Genomic DNA, 19,249 nt, shown 5'->3' on the forward strand with positions numbered 1-19,249 from the left:
TGAGTCCAGAAGTGACCCACTGGGGAGTATCCCACAAGGGCATCTGTTTTGATAGGTGTTTACTAATTCTGAGAGGAAACGGATTGGGACAGGTGGGGTGAGAGAAGGTGGGTAAGGTAACGGCTATTGGAGGGAACGAGGAGCTCCTCTGGAAGATTAAAACAAAGCCTCACTTTAATTAGCCATTCCCAGACAGCTAGACTCTGTGGCTTGATGATCAGTGGTACAGCTGGGTTCCTAGTGGGAGATCCTGCAGGCACAAGGATGCTCTGTCCTTGCCTCAGGAGAGCAGTGCTCTCACTGGACAGGCTTATGTTGCTTACGAGAAAAACTTAGCATTTGTCTGTACTTGTTCAAGAAGGGCCCGGACGTTCCCACAGATACTTGCCAATTGAGTTCTCCATTAGACTATTTTGCTGTTGGATGGGAGCATATGCCAGTTCTGGTAATGGATGACGCATCACAGGGTAATCACAGTGAATATGTCCCTATAGGATAACAGGTGTTAAGTCTTTGGAATCATAAGAAAGAATCAGGTACACAGGGGTCATGAAGCCAACATGACATTGATGCTGGCTCCACCTGACTGTTCTACCTGTGAGAGACATCCTGGGACAGATGTGGGAGAGGGAGGAGATTTTCTGATGTATGGATGATTGACTGTGACTAAAGACTTACGATTCTCTTCCTTTTCCACTTCTCTGAACAGGTGCAGTGTCATACGTACACAGGGTACTGCTGGTGTGTCACTCCAGATGGCAAGCCCATCAGCGGTTCTTCCGTGCAGAATAAAACTCCTGTATGTTCAGGTACCGTAGGAAGGTGCGGGAGGAAGGACAAGGGTTGGAGAGAGGCTTGTTGGTTGGACTCTGCATCAGCATCTTACAGGCAAGCCTTTAAAGGGTTGCTGTGGTAAATGAGCCCATTTTCACATCAGAAGGGTTCCCACTCTACAGCTTGGTCTGCAGTCAGCTAGATGAAGAGTGTCCGTTTGTGTCTATGTGTGCATGTTTTAGTTTGAGTTTGTTTCTGGTGCTGTGATCTTTTCCTAAGCATTGGCTACAGCTCCTTACAGCAGAGATGCCACACATCTAGGAGTTTGCTCTCATTTGCTCCCTGTAACAGACCTTGAAATGCATTATTAGTATCGATGTTGAAGCCATGCGAGAGTATAACACTAAAGACTTCAGTGATTGATTAGTGATGTCTGCCATGGACACAGGGAAGGAGGAGATTAGCTTCTCTGCCACATCTTTGCCATCTTTGAATATTGCAATAAACGACAATGAAAATCTTTTCTAGCAGTAAACCTTATGTCTGTTTGGTCATCTGTAATGCCTGGGAGATTAAAAAATACTCCAAATCTCAAAGTTTCTCCCTGAATATTCTGATGAGCAGATTCTAGATCTGGAATGCGCCCCAAGCCCCTTATTTCTATGAAGCTCTTCTGATAATTGGACAAGTTTGATAACAACCTATTAGGTTGATTATCCATAGCAAAGTTTACTTTTTATACTCCCAACTTTGTAGGTTTACAGTGTTTGCTGTTAGGTCAGTCTTGTGGGATTGTTTGTGATGGATCCACAAAGCCCCACACTTCACCCTCCTTAGTAACTCCCTTAAGGTTGCCCCCTAAACAGCCAGTCTCATCCATCCACTGTATCTATGGATTGGATTTTTGCTTATTACCAATGTCAAGTGCAAGCAAAGTACAAAATGTTATGCTGAAACCTAGTTCCAAAAGTCTACGTTAACTTTTCCCTGGGTTTTATGTTTTTAAAATCAAATTTGTTCTCTTAAAACAAAACAAAACAAAACAAAACAAAACAAAACAAAACAAAACAAAACCCTAGCCCTTTGGTTTAAAAAGGAAAGTAAGTGGAAAGGGTACTAATGTCCGTAAGAATTCATGCTAGGATCAAAATTTACAGGCCAAAAGGGAAGTTTACTTTATTTGTGGTTTACACAGAAGCTGGAAACCTTAATTGGGTTAGTGTGAGGAGGGGCAGGACTTGAGCCTCCTTGTAGGTGACCTGGAACATCCATCTAAAGCAAACCAATGCACTAGACACCGTCTCCTGCAGGAGAAGGTAACAGACTCCTCACACAACTAGTGCATGGAGAAGGAGTGTGATGTGGGTTAGGACAATCAGAAGCCTCAGCTTTCTCTCGTGGGCAGGATCTCTAGAGAGGCCTTTCTGCCGAGTGGGCTTTCCCTGCACATGTGGGATTGGCCTTCGAGGAGAGGGCAGGTGCCACAGAGCCAGGCCTGGATGACGGGGACATGTGGCATCCCAGAAGAAATGGGGCAAATGTTTGGCCAGAACACAGGCTGCCCACTCCTTGAAGAACAGGCTGTGTCTAGAAAATTGTTTCCATGCCTCAGACTGTTTGGCCCATTCGGTACAATTGGGCCAACAATTTTCTACTTAATGCAGATGGAAAATCACCGATTTCCTGCCCTGACCAGCAAGAGATGTCAATCATTGCATTTTCAGTAAGAGGGGTTTCTTTTCAATTGGCCCTAGTGACTGGATGTGGCTCAGAGCACAGAGCTGGTGAGACGAGAGTACGTGCAGGGGTGTGGAAGTGGGGGACAAGTATGGAGATGTTTGCACTACACGGATGTGGAGTTTTGTAAAAACTGGGTCAAGATTGGTTCCAGGGAACCTGGCAATCATAGTTCAACTCAAAACAGTCTAGTTTATCAGTGACATTGATGTTAAACAAGCCCTACTTGACATGCATGTGCACACTAACTTTGTATATAGTATCCCTGGTGTATATACAATACATATATACATGGCCATGTGCTCATAACATCGGGCTTTGCCAAGTGTTTGATGGATACCGACCACAGTGTCATCTGAGTCTTGCGCTTCTGTTTCCTCTCTCGCCCAAGGTCCAGTTACCGACAAGCCCTTGAGCCAGGGTAATTCAGGAAGAAAAGGTGAGTGGAGTTTTATGCTTTGTCTAAATGTTTGCTTCGAAAGCCAGAGTAAGCAGGGTTCTTAGGTGAGAGGGAAGGAGTCTGGGGGGGGGGGGGCTAAATATGCCTCCCGTTGCCAGTTTCCTCTCTGAAGCACTAGAGGTAAGGATGGCTCAGAGAGTGGTGACGACCGAGCTGTCATGGAAGTTCAGTTGGTCAGCTACCAACCGAAGAAGAAGATGAAGGCAGAGCACTCCCATCTACCCTTGGCTCTCCAGTTTGTAAGCTCCTTTGTGCCCTGCCCTCTTCCACGATGTATCCAGAATCTCTTCCTGAAGGCCAGGATGATGTCATGGGTATGCAGCCAGTGCAGCCATCTTGACATTTTCAGCCATGGTGCCTTGATGCCAAGAGGATGGTGACATGAACAGAGGCAGAAGAGACTGGTCTGATGCGTGTCTGCTGCCAGGCCATTTTGTTCTTGAAGCATCACCCAGTTTGTATGATGCTTTTGATTTGGCTTCCATAGCAAGATGTTTTGCTGCTGTTGTTTGTTTTTATTTTGGGTTTTTATTTTTGGTTTAAACCTAGAGTAACATTAACCAGTAAATTATATACTACCATTAAAATTCAAGAGATACATACATACATACATACATACATACATACGTACATACACACATACAAACATACATACAAACATACTTTGGGAGAGTAAAGTTTCCCATTTTGAACTTATAATGACAGTTTTTCCTGTCTGCTCCTTTTAACAAAGGGCCCGCATTTTTGTTTCAGCCTGGTACTCTCATTTTATATAGCTGGTATTTGTCTGAGTGCTGTAGTGGACTCTGGATGTGAGTTGGTCCCTGCAGTATGCTGCTCACTCCTTCTGGTTTAGAGGTCAATTTGAGGCTCACAACTAGGGCTCACAACTGCCAGCTCCTGGGACAGCAGACACGGCGACCTGGAAAGCAGCCACCTACCCATCTCATCGCACACGCGGGCACTGCTGAGCTTCTGTCCGCTCAGGCTGATTTGAAGCTTCTCACCTCACCTAGGCTTTGGAAAGGGCATGCTCATAAGCGTCCCTGGTGTGTGTGTCTGTGTGTGTGTGTGGGGGGGGGGGATACTGTGAGCAGCGCAGAGATCACGCAGTGCTGCACACACAGCAACATGGAGACCAGGGCAGCCACTGGCTTCTGCCGCTGCACTGGGACCGGAGTTAAGGCTCAGAGAAGCTGTTTCTGAGACATGGTCCTCCAAGAAGCAGTTGGCCTGAGCGTGGACTAAAAACAGTGGGCCTACGGGGGCTTCTCTTCCTGAAGACGGAAGGTGGGAAGAAGGGAGGAGATGCCTTTTCAAGTCCCTCCCAGAGCTGGGAATGCGACCAGGAATGCCAGGATGGAAGAGCAGGGATGGGAGCAGGGAAGTCTGACTCCGCCAGCGCTGTCTCTGGCATCGCGCCCGGAGGTTTGGGAATAGGGCCTGCTTTCGTTCTGCTTAATGCTGCATATCAACACTTCAGGAGACCCCTTGCCTTTGCTTCTGGGTGTGAGGACCTCATGGCAGAGAAAAATAGTTGACAGTCATATAAAACTGACCACCCATCAAAAGGAATGGGAGACACATGATGCTTGCTGCCCAGAAAGGCTGTCTGAGAGGTTTGCATTCTTCACTGGATACCAAAGGACTCTCCTAGCTGCTGTGGCTTGTACCCCATGGGTAACAGACGGCTCCTGGTCATCCTGGCTCCTACTAAGCCAGTTGGAAAGGGCCGGTGAGCGGCCGGTGGCATTTACAGTAGATGGCAGAGAACACCCTTTGTTCCCTCTTAGACCAGGATCAGCCAGCAGAACAGGAGGAGGGCTCAGGAGCCTGATTCTTCCAGGGTGATGCTAGTAATGAAGCTTCCCTCTAGATCAGTGGTTCTCAGACTTCCTAATGCTGTGACCCTTTAATTCAGTCCCTTGTGTTGTGGTTGTTTGTTGAAAGGTGACTTGTTTCACGCCGAGCCAGCGCAGTTCCCACGAAAGAGGTTCTTTGTTGAAGGGGGGGGGGGGAGAAGTGAGGAAGAGAAAAGAGAGAGATGGGTCAGGTCTCTGTCTTTTATCTGGGCCGTGACATAGTTGCCAGGTAATGATGCACACCACTGTGCACAGGTAAGGTATACCCATGCTGCCCTGGCAACAGACGAAGGAGGGTTCTTGTCGCCTAGGGATGATGTCATTGTAGAATTTGGAGGCTAACTATAAGCCACTCCTAATGCTAACAGTGGTGACCCTCAACCATAAAATTATTTTGTTGCTACTTCATATCAGTAATTTTGCTGCTGTTACGAATTGTAAATATTGGATATGCAGGATGTCTGAGATGCAACCCTCAAAGGGGTCTCGACCCACAGGTTGAGAACTGCGTTTCTAGATGGTGCCATTACTATCAGTTCCCAGGTCTTTGCTTCCTTGCCCCGATGGCTGTCTTACTTCTTCCTGTGGGGTCCAGTGGAGGCAAAGGACAGCCCAAGCGGTGGGTGATGGTGTGTGCTAGATCTCACTCTATGCTGGGGATTTAACTCTGCACAGGGGTCTCCTTTTCCCTCCACTTAGAGGATCAGTTTAGGTATAAGATCATTTCTTTGCCATAAGCATATAGAGAAAGCAAGTTTGGGCCACCTGTAGGAAGGGCCACTTGAAGCCACACCTGCCTAGGAAGCTGGAGTTTGAATGGGGACAGGGTGTGAGAGGGCATTCATAATATCCTGTGTCGACCTGCAGAGGTTCCTCTTTCAGCTGAACTGAAAAATGGAATGTGCTCCGCAGGGCAGCAGGTGGGACAGCACAAAGGGCCCTTGTCTGAGCTCATGCCCACATGTGCCTTCTCCCACAAGGCATCTCTCAGGAGTCGGGGCTGGCAGAGCAATGATGTGGGTCTGGCCCCTGGGAGCGCAAGGGGTATGACTGCAGGGAAGGTAGAGCCTTAGGTCTAAGGGTATAAGGGATGTGGGTGCGAGGCAGGGATGGGACCTATTTTCTCTCTTCCCCAAACTCTCTTGCCTTCTTGAACGTGCCCCACCAATGGGGCTGGGAAGGATCAGTTCTCTCTGCCCAGATGGAATGAAAAGATGCATTGTGCGACTGCTCAGAGTCTGGTCGCAGGCCAGGAGTTAGGCCTTGGAAGGAGAGGAGGAGAAAGGCCGCCGAGTTCAGGGAGCTGGGGGGTGGGCAGCCAGAGAGATAGCATGAGGGAGGGCGGCCAGGCAGCAGCAGGTCACTGCTGCTTGGCTAGGCTGGGGGGCCTAGGTTCACAGGTGTGGGGCCCGAGGGAAGAAGTGGGGGAGGAGGGGGGCCACTGTTATCTTCCCCAGATGCTCCTGCTGCAGGAGGGGAGGAGGGTCACAACTTCAGACTATTTACTTAATCCCCAGGAATGTCCTCTCTTCGCTCTGTTCTTTGTGCCCCTTGTGTTTAACGGACTCCTTTATGGGCACATGTGTGGTAATTAACACACGCAGTGTAGGGCCTGGGCCATGTGTTTGAGTTTCAAATATCCATTGATCTGGGGCAATCCCATCCTGCTGCCCCCTCCTCTCCTCCTCTGGTCCTGGTCCTTGAAGACAGATGGGGGTGGGGCGCGTACATGGGGGTGGTGCACACCTGCACCCACATGTGTTTTATTGATGCCACGGAGGCGGATCTGAAGAAAGGAAGAGGACCCCAGCAGTCCCTCTTGCCCTGAGACTCTACTGCTAAAACAGCTGGAGGCCGCAGGAGCTGAGAGATGGACTGATTGGGGTTTTCACTGATGTAGTCCAAAGGGCAGTGGCTGGGAAGCAGGCTGAGCTTGCAGAGGACTGACAGGTCTGGAGCAGCCTGTGCCGAGGTGGAGGTGGGTGGTGAGCTTTCCTCACCCGTTTCTTCTTCTTTTTTAAAATTATTTTATTTGATATTTTCTTCATTTACATTTCAAATGTTATCCCCAAAGTCCCCTATACCCTCCCCCCCCCGCCCTTCTCCCCTACCCACCCACTCCCTCTTCTTGGCCCTGGTGTTCCCCTGTATGGGGCATATAAAGTTTGCAAGACCAAGGGGACTCACTTCCCAATGATGGCCGACTAGGCCATCTTCTGCTACATATGCAGCTAGAGACAGGAGCTCTGGGGTTACTGGTTAGTTCATATTGTTGTTCCACCTATAGGGTTGCAGACCCCTTCAGCTCCTTGGGTACTTTCTCTAGCTCCTCTATTGGGGGCCCTGTGTTCCATCCTATAGATGACTGTGAGCATCCACTTCTGTATAGCCTCACAGGGGACAGCTATATCAGGGTCCTTTCAGCAAAATCTTGCTGGCATATGCAATAGTGTCTGCGTTTGGTGGCTGATTATGGGATGGACCCCTGGGTGGGGCAGTCTCTGGATGGTCCATCCTTTTGACTTAGCTCCAAACTTTGTCTCTGCAACTCTATCCATGGGTATTTTATTCCCTATTTTAGGGAGGAATGAAGTATCCACATGTTGGTCTTTCTTCTTCTTGATTTTCTTGTGTTTTGGAAATTGTATCTTGGGTATTCTAGGTTTCTGGGCTAATATCCACTTATCAGTGAGTGCATGTCAAGTATCTTCTTTTGTGATTGGGTTACCTCACTCATGATGATATCCTCCAGATACATCCATTTGCCTAAGAATTTCATAGATTCATTGTTTTGGGATATCATCCTGAGTGAGGTAACCCATTTCTTTTTGAGCTAGAATGTAAAGAACTTTTAGGTGAGCTAGCCAGGGTAACACAGGGGTGGGGGTGGGGGTGTGGAGCACTGCCTTGCTGTGCACCCACCACCACCACCCCCATGAGGTACCAGGATGACAATTCTCAACTTATGTGAGGAAACTGGAGAGTGATAAAAAAAACAGTGGATGGAGGGATCCAGAGAGCATGCGCAGAACGGTTTTTAGTGTCCCTCTTGATGGCTCAGAGTCATAGAGTCCTGCAGCTGGGCTGATGCTGGGACACACAGCCAGTGAAAGGCAAGGGTCATGAGAGGAAGTTTTCTGAAAATTTCTCATTTTCCTATAAGGGGTCTGAGACTTTCTTGTTTTAAGTAAGTGAGAGAGAAACAAAACCATGGATATAGTTTACATAAGGCTTTCTTTGGAAACTTCTGTATTCGTCAAGCCAGTCTCAGAATAGGCTGAGCCCAACTCACCTTTAATGGGTAGAGAGTTCTTTTTAATCCCTCTCTGGCTGCTCCGCACTGTGTGCCTTGAGTAAGGAGTGAGTCACGATTATTTCCCCAAGGTCCCTGTCTATGTCTCTATTTTTAGAGGATCTTGTGGTGTCTGGTCTGCAGAAGGATGCCAACCTGGGACCTGTGCCCCTCAGGAGGTGGGTCAGAATGTACTGATGGATGGCTTAGGGCAGGGGTGATGGGTGGCAGGTATTCCAGGTAAAAGAGATGCACTCTGTGGCCTCCAAACTTGGCCTCACAGTTGAGGGCAAGGGCAGTGAGCTGACCTGAAGGAGATGTGCTCCAGTGCCCTAAGTCTGGTTGAGATGTACCAGGCTGGCTGTCCAGGGATAGCCTACACACAAAGTATCATCCTTGAGCCTATGATTTTAACCTGTGCTGCGTATTTGAGTCCCTGGTGACATTAGTAACTGTCGGTGCTCTGTGCCTGCTTCGTTTGTTGGGTACATACTTATTTGGAGCTTGCAAGGCTCCTGTCCATTATAGTGACTGAAGCGGTAGTCTTGAGCGAAAATGGTGAGAACACCAGCCTCCTTTTGTGGGTTTCCATCAGGACTATTAGGTCCTCAGCCTTTTGTGATGGAAGTAATCTTTATGTAGATGTGGGCCTTTCAGGGACCAACAGTTTCTAGAGTCTTAGAACTTGTCCCTTCTGCCTGGAAGAGGAGGTGGGTCACCTCTTCAAACAGTCCTGGCTGGAGCTGCTCTAGTCAAGGCCTCCAAGGAAAGACCCTGAGAGGAGCTACCTGAAATGAGTATGGACTTTTGGCAAATTCTCACACCCTTTGGGTGATCAGTCCCAGAGCCTGTGAAGTCCAGATGAGAGAACTCAGGGCTTACAGGCCAGTGGGAATAAGTTTGCTTGCTCATTGTTCCTGAGTTAAGTTCAAAGCAGAGAACACCAAGTTAGAGACAGCTTGGAATGAGGTGATGTGCCTGGGTGTGTCTCAGGGCCATTTCTATTCCTTAGCTCTGAGGGACACACGGCACCTGCATGAAGGTGGATGACCTGCCATTCCCAGGTCTCTCTGCCCTGATTCTGTACCTGCAGGAAGATAGATAATGAGATTTAGGACCGTTTTTTGTCAGATTTCTGTGCAAAGGCAACACATCAGACTAGCTAAAACACTTCTTAAAAGGGGAAAAGTGGGTGGGGTGATTTTTTTTTTTTTTATCTTTTTTTAAGACACAAAGCTATGACAGTTAAGACAGTGAGGTGTTGGAGGAAGGACAATAAATCTAAGTCAATGGAGAAGAGAGAAAGTAGAAACTCTCACACCGGAATAGAAGTCTGATAGAGAGACAAAGGCAATTCAGTATAGAAAGGACAGCTGCCACTCCCCAGCCAAGGGTTCTGTAGCAACTGGCATCCACAGATCAAACACAGTAGAAAAACGGGAGCTGGAGAGTGGTCCAGCAGTTACAAGTGGCTGCTGCTCTTCCAGAGGACCGGAGTTCAGGACCCAGAATTCACATCAGGCCCCTCCTAACACCCACAGCTCCAATTCCAATTCCAGCAGATCAGACACTGACTTCTGACTTCTGTGGACTCCTGTCTGATGCAGACACACTCACATATGCCGAATTAAAACAAATATTAAACAAACAGAAAAATAACAGAAAATTCTTAAAACCTCAACCTCAATGTCATGCTTTATGAAAAATAACCCACGCCGGATCATAGTCCACACCGTAGAATGCAAAGCTGTTACAACTTATAAAAGAGTCTGTGAGAACATTTTTACCACTCAAGACATGAATGAGGGAATATTTACAAAACATCTGCCGGACACAGGACTTTTGACTAGAACATACACTCAGCTCCATAGACTCAACAGTTAGGAAAAGTTTAAACTAACAAGTGGGCAGGCTACGTACATAGACACTTCACTAAAGCCGATCTACAGAGGGCAAAGAACTCATGGAAGATGTTTGACGTCATAGGGAATGCAAATGAAGACCATGGTGAGCTGTCACGATTAGAAGGGTTAAAAATAGTCCCCATACTAAATGTTGGCGAGGTGGCAGAGAAGCCACATCCCTCTTACACTACTGGGGAGGATTTAAATAGCACAGCCATGATGGGAAATGTGTTGGAAATCCCCCTCCCCTCTGCTTCCTCTCCCATCTCTCCAGCTCCACCCTCCCCCACCCCTCCTTTCTTTCATTCCTTTGAGAGTCTGTCTATGGCTTTAGCCTTCTAAGTGCTGGCATTAGAGGCGTGAGCCACCATGCCTGACTGCAAGTTTCTGTTAAAAAAATTGAAGCATAAAGTTAACTCGAATTTATCAATTATATTCCAGAACCTTATTTTAAGGAAATGAAGCCAGCCACACAAGTCACCCATAAGTAATATATAGCAGCTTTATCTATAATGTCAAAATAGGGACAACCCAAGTGCCCTCCAGCAATTGCAATGAGCTGTGTCACACCTGTACCACAGATGATACTCAGCAGTATATCTTGGAACTTGGGAAGGTCTCAAGGGCGTTGTGCAAAGTACACACACACACACACACCATATTCCAGATTAGATGTTACACAATCCTAATCATACAACATCCTAGAAATGACAACATTATAGAGGTAGAGAGCAAGCAAGGAGTTGCCAGGTGATGATAGGATAGAGGACAGGGAAAGTGTGACCATAAAGAGGAGATCCATGGCAGCCTCTGTGGAGATGGGATAGTTCTGTATGACAGCGATGTGATGTGACTCTGTACATAGGTAAAATAATTCAGAGTTGTACACACATAAACAGGTGTGTGTGTGTGTGTGTGTGTGTGTGTGTGTGTGTGTGTGAAACTGCTGGGGTCTGGGTAAGATGGATGATTTTGATTTTGTTCTATCCTTTTGAGCATATATAATTACAGTCATTTGTCAGTATCCATGGTGGTGTGTGGAGATTCTAGACCTCCCCTATGTATTCCAGGCTGGCTTTGAACTTCTGATCTTCCTGCCTCTCCCTCCCAAGTTCTAGGATTATGGGTGCATACAAACAGAGTTGGGTTATGCCTTGCTTGGGATCAAACTCAAGGCTTGTGTCTCAAGGCAAACACTCTACCAGTGCTGTCCCTTGCCCGTGGCTAAGCCCCTATGTAAAGTAGAATGTGACATTGTATTTGTGTAAACTTAAGCACATCTCTTCACAATAAAACATTTTAAAGAAGTCAGTTGAGTTCTGTGTGAATCCAGTCTTTAACTGATTCATGTGCTGCAGGTGCCTCTTGCTCTATCTTCCTTTCCCTCCTCCTCTTCCTCTCCCTTCTCTTTTTCTCTTCAACTTCTCTCCCTTTTTGTCTGCCCCTCATCTGCATTCCTAGCTAGCCCTGGGTTGTTCCTCTTATTCAGAAGAATGCATGACTTGGGGGCAAGGGGAAAGTGCCTGCAAAAGCCAGCTTTACCTTTGCTCTTCCCGGGAAGGGGAAGGGTGCAGGGGGGCAGAAACAGCTGCAAACATTGCTTAGGAGAGCGTCAGGTATTTTCACTGTTCATCACAGGGACAACTTGCAGCCCACTTAAGAACCTCCTTCCCCAGGAGCCATGCCTTTCAGGAGATGCTGGGGTTAGCAAGCATTCCACCCTCCTGCAGTGACCCGGGGTAGCTCTGCTCAAAGAAGTTACCCGGACTTCTGTACTCCACCTTGAATCACACAAATCTGATCCCTTCAAACACAAGAACTTTGTAGTTCTATCAGGCATTATCGGTTTATTCCTAGAAAAGATGATGGACAGTGGTGTCATAAAAGAATATAAGGGAGGGTTACAGTAGTTGATGTGGTTTGAGATGAATTCAGGAATCTGAGGGAGCTTGGGCTTGCTGGAGAAATCTTCTAAATCTCAAGTTTCGGGTGGGGACCACAGGCTATTTATTTATTGATCTATCTATCTATCTATCTATCTATCTATCTATCTATCTATCTATCTATCTATCTATCTATCTATCTATTTTCTTATTACTCATACTCCACCTCAGAAAACCCCAAGAGATGCTGTTAATACAGATTCCTCCTCTGGCCCCTTTGACACACTTGCTTTTGAAGAACCTGGAAGAGAAAGCTCTTTGTATGTGGTCAGAATAAACTCATTGTACACCCAGACAATTAACTCCTCAATGGACTTGCCAGCCCCTTCAAAGGGCCAGCCTGCTTCCCTGGATCTCTTGGGCTCTATTCAGCCCCTTAAGCACACCAATGTTTTGGGGGTTTTGTTTTGTTTTGTTTGTTATTCTGAAAAGTCTTTCCTTGAGAGTAGTCAGAGCGGATCAACATTGTCTTCCGCCCAGCATTTATCTCCCCTCGCCAGCCAATGTCAATCAGAAATCAAAAAGCCAAACAGAGGAGGCTTTGAACAGTGTCATGGGGGTCGAAGTGACTTCCAGCTGTCTGTGCGTGGGCCAGGCCTTCTCTGTGCTGTCACACACACACACCCACTGTCTTTACAGGCTCCCAGAGCCCATGCAGGGGCCGCACCTGCAAGGACAAGGCATGGTTGGGGGCTGGGCAACCTTGGAAAGCCAAACATCAGAGCATGGGTAGTTTCCAAAGCTGCTCACTGCCTCTGAGGCCTGACTTGCACTGAGCCTCAAGCCTTTCATCTGCCTGATGGCTTCCCCCTCCCTGGCGGATGGTGCAGCTAGCGAAGGAAAGCCACCGGCCAGAAACCAAGCATTGCAAACTACAATAATGGGATTGTGATTGCTGATCTTAGCGTCACGCTTGAGAAATTCTCTCATTTGCCTTATTTATTTGTTTATTTTTATTTTCAAATATGTATTTTTTTTCTCCTTTGTATAAGAAATTTATAATCTTCGAAACCTTCCTTCCGACACTGTTTTTTCCCCCGTAGTCTGGAAGAGTGTTTGGGTGTTAAGGAGAAATAAAATCTTAGTATTTGAAGTCCAAAAGAAAATCACCCAGAGTAAGCACCAGGCATGAAATTATCACACACACACACACACACACACACACACACACACACACACAAGTAAAGTGAGACTCGGATATATTTTTCTTTAAACTATATGGACAAGTTCTCAGGGGGGGTTGGTTTGTTTGTTTAGGAGAGGAACTTGTTGTGTAGCCATGACTGGTTTGAAACTCACTAAGTAGCACAGGCTAGCCTTGAGCTTGTGTAACACCTCCTCCCTTGCCCTACAAATGCTGGACTCACAGGCAAGTAGCACCATGGTCATCTTTCATGTGTGAATTTGTCTTTCCTAATGATGAGTGGCATTGACTATGATTAGTGTGTTTTTACTTCTATGTCTGTCTGTGTGTGTAAAACACTTATTAAAATATTTTGCCTAGTTTTAAAATAAGGTTGTGATCTTATCGAATTACATGGTTTATCCAATTTTAAAATGTTGATAGCAAGTTAATTTCATAAATTCAGTCTTCAAAGTAAGTAATTTGAATAAGACATTAGGACTCCTGGTGAGAATGGCTTCTTTAAGAGTATGTTAGAGTTACCCACACCATGGGGTGTGGTGCCCATGTCCTGCAGCTTACAATGCAGGCATCTTGTGGGCAGAGGATAGTGCTACCCAGAGAAATAAAGTGAAGAGTTTAGGTTAGGCAATGTATGGATATAAACAAGGGCCAGTGTGAGGTCCCACTAGGAATCAGGAAGCCAACAGTACATGTAGAATCCAGGGCCCAGTGTGTGGCCTGGTGCTTCTCCAAGGTTTGCCAGGAAGCAGAACTGCTGTGGACCTTGGACCCAAGCCTTGGACTTATGTTCATTTGAAAAAAAAAAAAAAGTTCTTATTTGGTGGGTCCGGAGCCAGGTGCCCAGGTGCCCGGAGATGCTGGTTAGAGGGCCCGTTGGATTTGGCGTGGCTTCCTGGCTTTGGGGTGCACTGGATTTCACAGGTGGCTCCTGGCAGCAGGGGACCTTGACTTTTCTCACTTCATAAAGCTTTCCATCGAAAGCCTCCCTGTCCAGAGCAGCTGTATCTCTTCACCCTCGGTGACCCTACCCAGCAGGAAGACTCAGTCCCCTGCCTCAGCTCCATGCTCTGTGGTCTTCTGTACCTGTGTCTGAGCAGTCCATGGGACCCCCAACCGCCAGAAGTGCAAATCTTCCTCAGAAAGACCTCCGTGCTCTCCTCAGACCTTCTGTGTTGATGGATAGACCAGGTGACCAGCCCGGGCTCTCATCTGGATGCCAGGAGAAAGAGGCAGACTATTTTTAGTTATCTTGCTCTCATATAGACATTTTAATGTCTACATCAAATATGAAATATTACCTGAGCTTTGGACTCCCCCTGTTGACCTCCTGCTTCTCCTTTGTTAGCTCTCAAGGCTCCTAACGTGAAGCCACCCCATGAGGACATGTCTGAGAACACTGCAGCTGAACTATTCATTCACACTGACCTCTGCATCTGGAAGAAGTGACCAGACCAAATGTACATGGCAGGTGTCAGGAGACTCCTTTCAGGGGCTTGTTGAGTTCAGTGGAAAGAGGCGTTATTAGAGTCAGGAAAGTGATGCTCTTGTAAAACATGACATTGTGTGACTGTTTGGTGTTTATTCTCCCGCAATGACTTCCAAATCAAGCTCACATGGTTTGACATCAAAAGATGCCCATTAGAAATCCAGTCTGGGGCAAATAAGATATTCAGCACACTGTTTGTAGTAAGCATCTCTTTTTGCCATCTCATTTCTTGGGACGATTGTTGGGTAGTTTCGGGATAGCTCTGGCCCCAGTGAGAATTGGGTCTTGGGGTCAGCACATGGCAGTGACACAGGGTCAGGCATCACAGCACTGTCAGCCTGCTGGACTCGGTATCCGGGGAGGATGTGCATCTCTGAAGGTTGACACCAGCAAGAGATCAGAGCTGTTTTCTCTCCCTTCTCTAATAAGATGCAGGGGGAAACTCTGAAGGTACCGGAGCCTTGGAAGGTGGGGACCTGTGACTACTGGTGGTCTGATTGGTGGCTCACAGATTACTTGAGAGCTAGCCTTCCTTCTCTATAAGTAGTTAATGCTCAGGGAATACAGTGCTCCCTTCCCAATGATCTCTGGGGGGACTTGAGAGGAGCCCATTGGTGTTCATCATCAAAGGCTGAGACAATAGCCCTCAACCTTTCTCCTCCCATGGGGGGAGGGGGGAGAAAACAAAGAAAAGTCTCTAAACTATTTTCAAGATGGATGGTGGTGGTAGTGGAATGGCTTCTTGGGGATTGAAAAACGAACTCTTTTCACGTAGATAGTACAAATGGGTGTACACAGTACAGGAATGTTTATTTTCATCTACCTCCTAAAATGTTCTTAGGCGGCGACTGGAGAAAATCATCTATAAAAACTCTTTAAATGCGCAACAGTGAAAACTGTTGGAAAATGCTCCTCTAAGCTGAGGATCCTGAGCCTGGATAAAAGCAGAGCCTGGGCAGGTAGATAAACAAACTGTGTTCTACCTCCCGACGCATGGAGGTTCTTGCTCTGCAGAAAGAGATGCAAAAGGTCCTGAGTGATAAGCCCTGGGGCTTTGCTGCCTGGGGCACCCTACTCTCATCAGCTGTGAGACAAGTATGCAAGCCAGGTGATGTCAGCAACTTCCCAGGTTGCTTCCCATCATGCTTATCGGCCATGCTTATTCCAGAGCATGCTCTTTCACATTGTTAATGCTCCAGCGTGCTGGAGAGAGACAGAGAGAGAGAGAGAGAGAGAGACAGACAGACAGACAGACAGACAGACAGACAGACAGACAGACAGACGCTTCCCATCTTCTCTAGTTAAGGCAAGGATAGAAAGATAGCTAGGAGTCTGAAAGGGAGTATCATCCTGGTCCAAGCTAACCAGGGCCGTTAGGAAAGTTTCTAAACTGCTTACCTTGTACTGGAGGACGAGGAGGAAGAGAAGACATCAAGCTTTCATGCCATGGGGCTGCCAGCATCAACCCAACCATCCGGGCCGCTGTGGGAGCAGCCTCCTGCCCTAGTCTGCTTTTGGGGGGATGGGCTGGGAGAGTCCTACAGCATCCTCAGGTTTATGAGAAAGGAGCCTTCACTGCCATGAGACCTAGCTCCTTGTGAGTCCCTGGGATGCTCTCACACCTGGATTTGCTTTGTTGTTGTCCCTGTCCGGTTCCGCTTCCCTTCTCCGACTCTCTCTTCTTCCTCTCCCTTTTTCTTTGGTCTTGTACAAACCCCAACCATTCAACAGTTCTGAGAGTAGATAGTATTTACCTCAATAATGGTAGTCTCCTTTCGTTTCTTTTTAACCCTCAATTCAGATGACGGCTCTAAACCCACGCCCACGATGGAGACCCAGCCTGTGTTCGATGGAGATGGTAAGCCCACCATAGTAGTTCCTAATCTTATTCCCTCCACCCATGTTCAGAATTGGGCAAGATATTAGCGTTACATGTTTGTTTAAGCGTCATTGTTTTTTTTTTTTTTTAATTTCAGAATTGGGCAAGGTATTATTAGCTTTGCATGTTTAAGTTCCATTATTATTATTATTAATATTTTAGTTTTTAATTTCAAATTTTCCCAGTGCAAACTGGGTTGTCCTAACCTTTAAAAAAACGTGACGCTTCCAAGTAATTGGTACACACTCTCTACTTCTGGACTGGCCCTCTGCTCTTCTCAGGCTTCCTGCCTGTAGCCAATGTCCAACAAAAACATGGTTTAGACAGACCCTCCCAGCTGCCAAGACCAGGGAGTCATGGTGGGAAAGGCAGTGAGACTGGGGACGCCTCCTCAGCATGTGACTCAGCATTTAGGACTGCACTCTGTGCCTAGAGTTGTACTGGGTTTCTGTGGGATGAGAAGGAGGTATATGAATGTCCGTGCTCTCGTGGCAACCATGAGAGCGCTCCATGAACTGAGTCCTGTGGTCCTGGTCTTCATTGTGATAGACATTTACGGAAGAAAGAGTTGCCATTGTTCTGGGAAGAGTAGTGAAGATGTGGGTCATGAGCTGGAGCTTTTGAGGAGAAGGAAGGAATCTGGGTGTTCCAGACAGTGAGGTCTGGCCAGGAGCAAGGGGGAGAAGGTGTGGGTTTGTGCCACCATTAGAAAAGTAGGGGAAAGAGACCGGTGAGTGGGGTTAGCTGGGCTAGGGCATGGGGATCTGGGGGAGTTGATTTGGGACATTTGGGAGAAGCATTCTAAGTAAGTAGATGATGACCATATCAAAATCAGGAGTCGCAGGAGGCAAGGAGAGTGGATTGGAGGAGCTGGGGCGAAGAAGCCCAGACTCTTCTCAAGGTGAATATACTTGGGATTCTATTCTGTGGGGACTTTACTGAGTGCTCTAGATCCCTGTTAACAGAGAGAGTAAGGTTTCCAGAAAGCTTGATAATGAAGTTCAGCTTTCAGAATACACCCTATAGCAAGATTTTTACCAGTTCTCTGCTGAGTGTATCTGCATCATTGGACAGGGGACAGAGAAGTTAAACAAAGCCGTGGTCCCATGGCTAGGGAATGGGCCAGGAGCAGCTCAGAGAGAACTGAAAGGGGAGTCTCTATAATCCACCAACACCCTCCTTTGTCATTAGAAAGTGTGGATCCTAGGTGTTTAGGTAGAGAATAGAGATGATGTCATCTGGGGAGACCATCCTGGTGCTGTCATTGACTATCTGGTTGCTGCATAGTATATTTGGATGACCCCACAGAATTTCCACACCCTTACTTAGCCTGCTGAGAGCCTACAGCTACCCTGGGGTGGCCTAGATGAAGGTGCTTGGTGTGTGCCCCACCTGCACAACTCAGTCCCTTCTTCCCCACATGGAGCAGAGGCTCTGCAGGCTGAATCTGCTGTGGTTCAGCTGTTTCCTCTAAAATAGTCTCTGTGGTGTGTTTGGCATTCCTTTGTTGATTTATCCCCTTTAAATCGTCTCCCAGGGAAGCAGCTGAGAGAGACTTGGCTTGGTCCATGTTCCTCACCTCCTGGGATAATATTTGTATTCCTTGATGGAGTGGCTTGGTGCCTCTGGATTCTGACCACTCTGGGTTCCAGCACAGGATGCCCTGGTTGTAGCTTAAAAGCTGATGGGCAGAAGCACTTCCGTCGCAAGGAAGAGAGAGTGTGTTGGCACTGGGATGGGGTCAATATGCCAAGAGGAAGATAGCTGAAGCTTTAATGCCTAGGCTTCTAAAATGCTTATTAAAAATCTGGGTTGCCAAGCGGCCAGTCTGGAGCCGCAGCCAGTGAATCTCTCTTCATCTCTAACCACGCCTACTAATCAGAGCTGATCTAAGGCTGCTCCATCAACACTCCAGGCCCCAGCCTACCACTTGCTATTGAAGAGGGGCCTTCAGGCTCTTTCCCATCACTCTTGCTGCTGCCCTCGCGTGTGCGGTGTTGCCTGTGAATGCTAAATCTGCCATCCCTTCCAGCCCACTGCCAATAAACAATATTTAAGGGGGAAAAAAAAAAAAAATCTGGGTTGCATTCTGTTTTGTCTACTTCTTTTTGCCCACCTATTTACACACATTTTTCTTTCTCTCTTGTTTATTTTTTTTTCGAGAAATCACAGCCCCTACCTTATGGATTAAGCACTTGGTAATCAAAGACTCCAAGTTGAATAACACCAACGTAAGAAATTCAGGTAAATAACCTTCCTTGAATTATATACGAATTCAACCCTCTGTCCCTCGATGCACCACAGCTGCTCTATGACTTCTAATCATGTGGGCTTGTTTTCTTCTCTCTGTTTCCTTTTTTTCCTCTCCCATCTGCCTTCCCTTCCTCCTTCTCCTCCTCTCACACCACCCTCACCCCTCCACTTCTTCCTCTTCTGTTTTTCTCTCTAATTCCTTTTCGGAGACAGATTCTCATTATGTAGCCCAAGCCAGTCTCAAACCGGTGTTCCCTCCATCCCAGCCTCCCAAGTGTTGGGGTTGTGCCATTCTGTCATCTTTTACATGAGCCATTTAATGTGTATTATCTTCATTTTCTACAGCTATAACATAAGGAGATCAGATGAATTAGTTAGCCTCTTCTGGTTTCTATTTTTTTTTTTTTTTTTTTTTTTTGCCCCTCTCTGTCCCCGTCAGCGGGGACGCTGTACTTCTGAGGCCGAGAGGACGTGGTGGTATGTTTTAATATTTGGCTTGCCTTATCTGAATG

At 47.0% G+C, this 19,249-nt stretch overlaps 1 protein-coding gene across 3 annotated transcripts in view; it reads left to right on the forward strand.

The window, feature by feature from the left end:
• Window positions 1-19,249, forward strand: part of Smoc1 (SPARC related modular calcium binding 1) — a 159,995-nt gene that overhangs the window by 110,480 nt on the left and 30,266 nt on the right. Inside the window, exons 4-7 of one of the 3 annotated variants that reach the window (XM_021201601.2) lie at window positions 710-809; window positions 2,903-2,950; window positions 16,407-16,463; window positions 18,648-18,728. In XM_021201601.2, the coding sequence (XP_021057260.1) occupies window positions 710-809; window positions 2,903-2,950; window positions 16,407-16,463; window positions 18,648-18,728 (286 nt within the window). Of the gene's footprint in view, window positions 1-709; window positions 810-2,902; window positions 2,951-16,373; window positions 16,464-18,647; window positions 18,729-19,249 lie in introns of all 3 variants that reach the window. The other 2 variants (XM_021201600.2, XM_029540956.1) reach the window with 2 other exon arrangements.

The sequence above is a fragment of the Mus pahari genome, chromosome 7, assembly GCF_900095145.1.
Source record: "Mus pahari chromosome 7, PAHARI_EIJ_v1.1, whole genome shotgun sequence".
Classification (NCBI taxonomy): domain Eukaryota; kingdom Metazoa; phylum Chordata; class Mammalia; order Rodentia; family Muridae; genus Mus; species Mus pahari.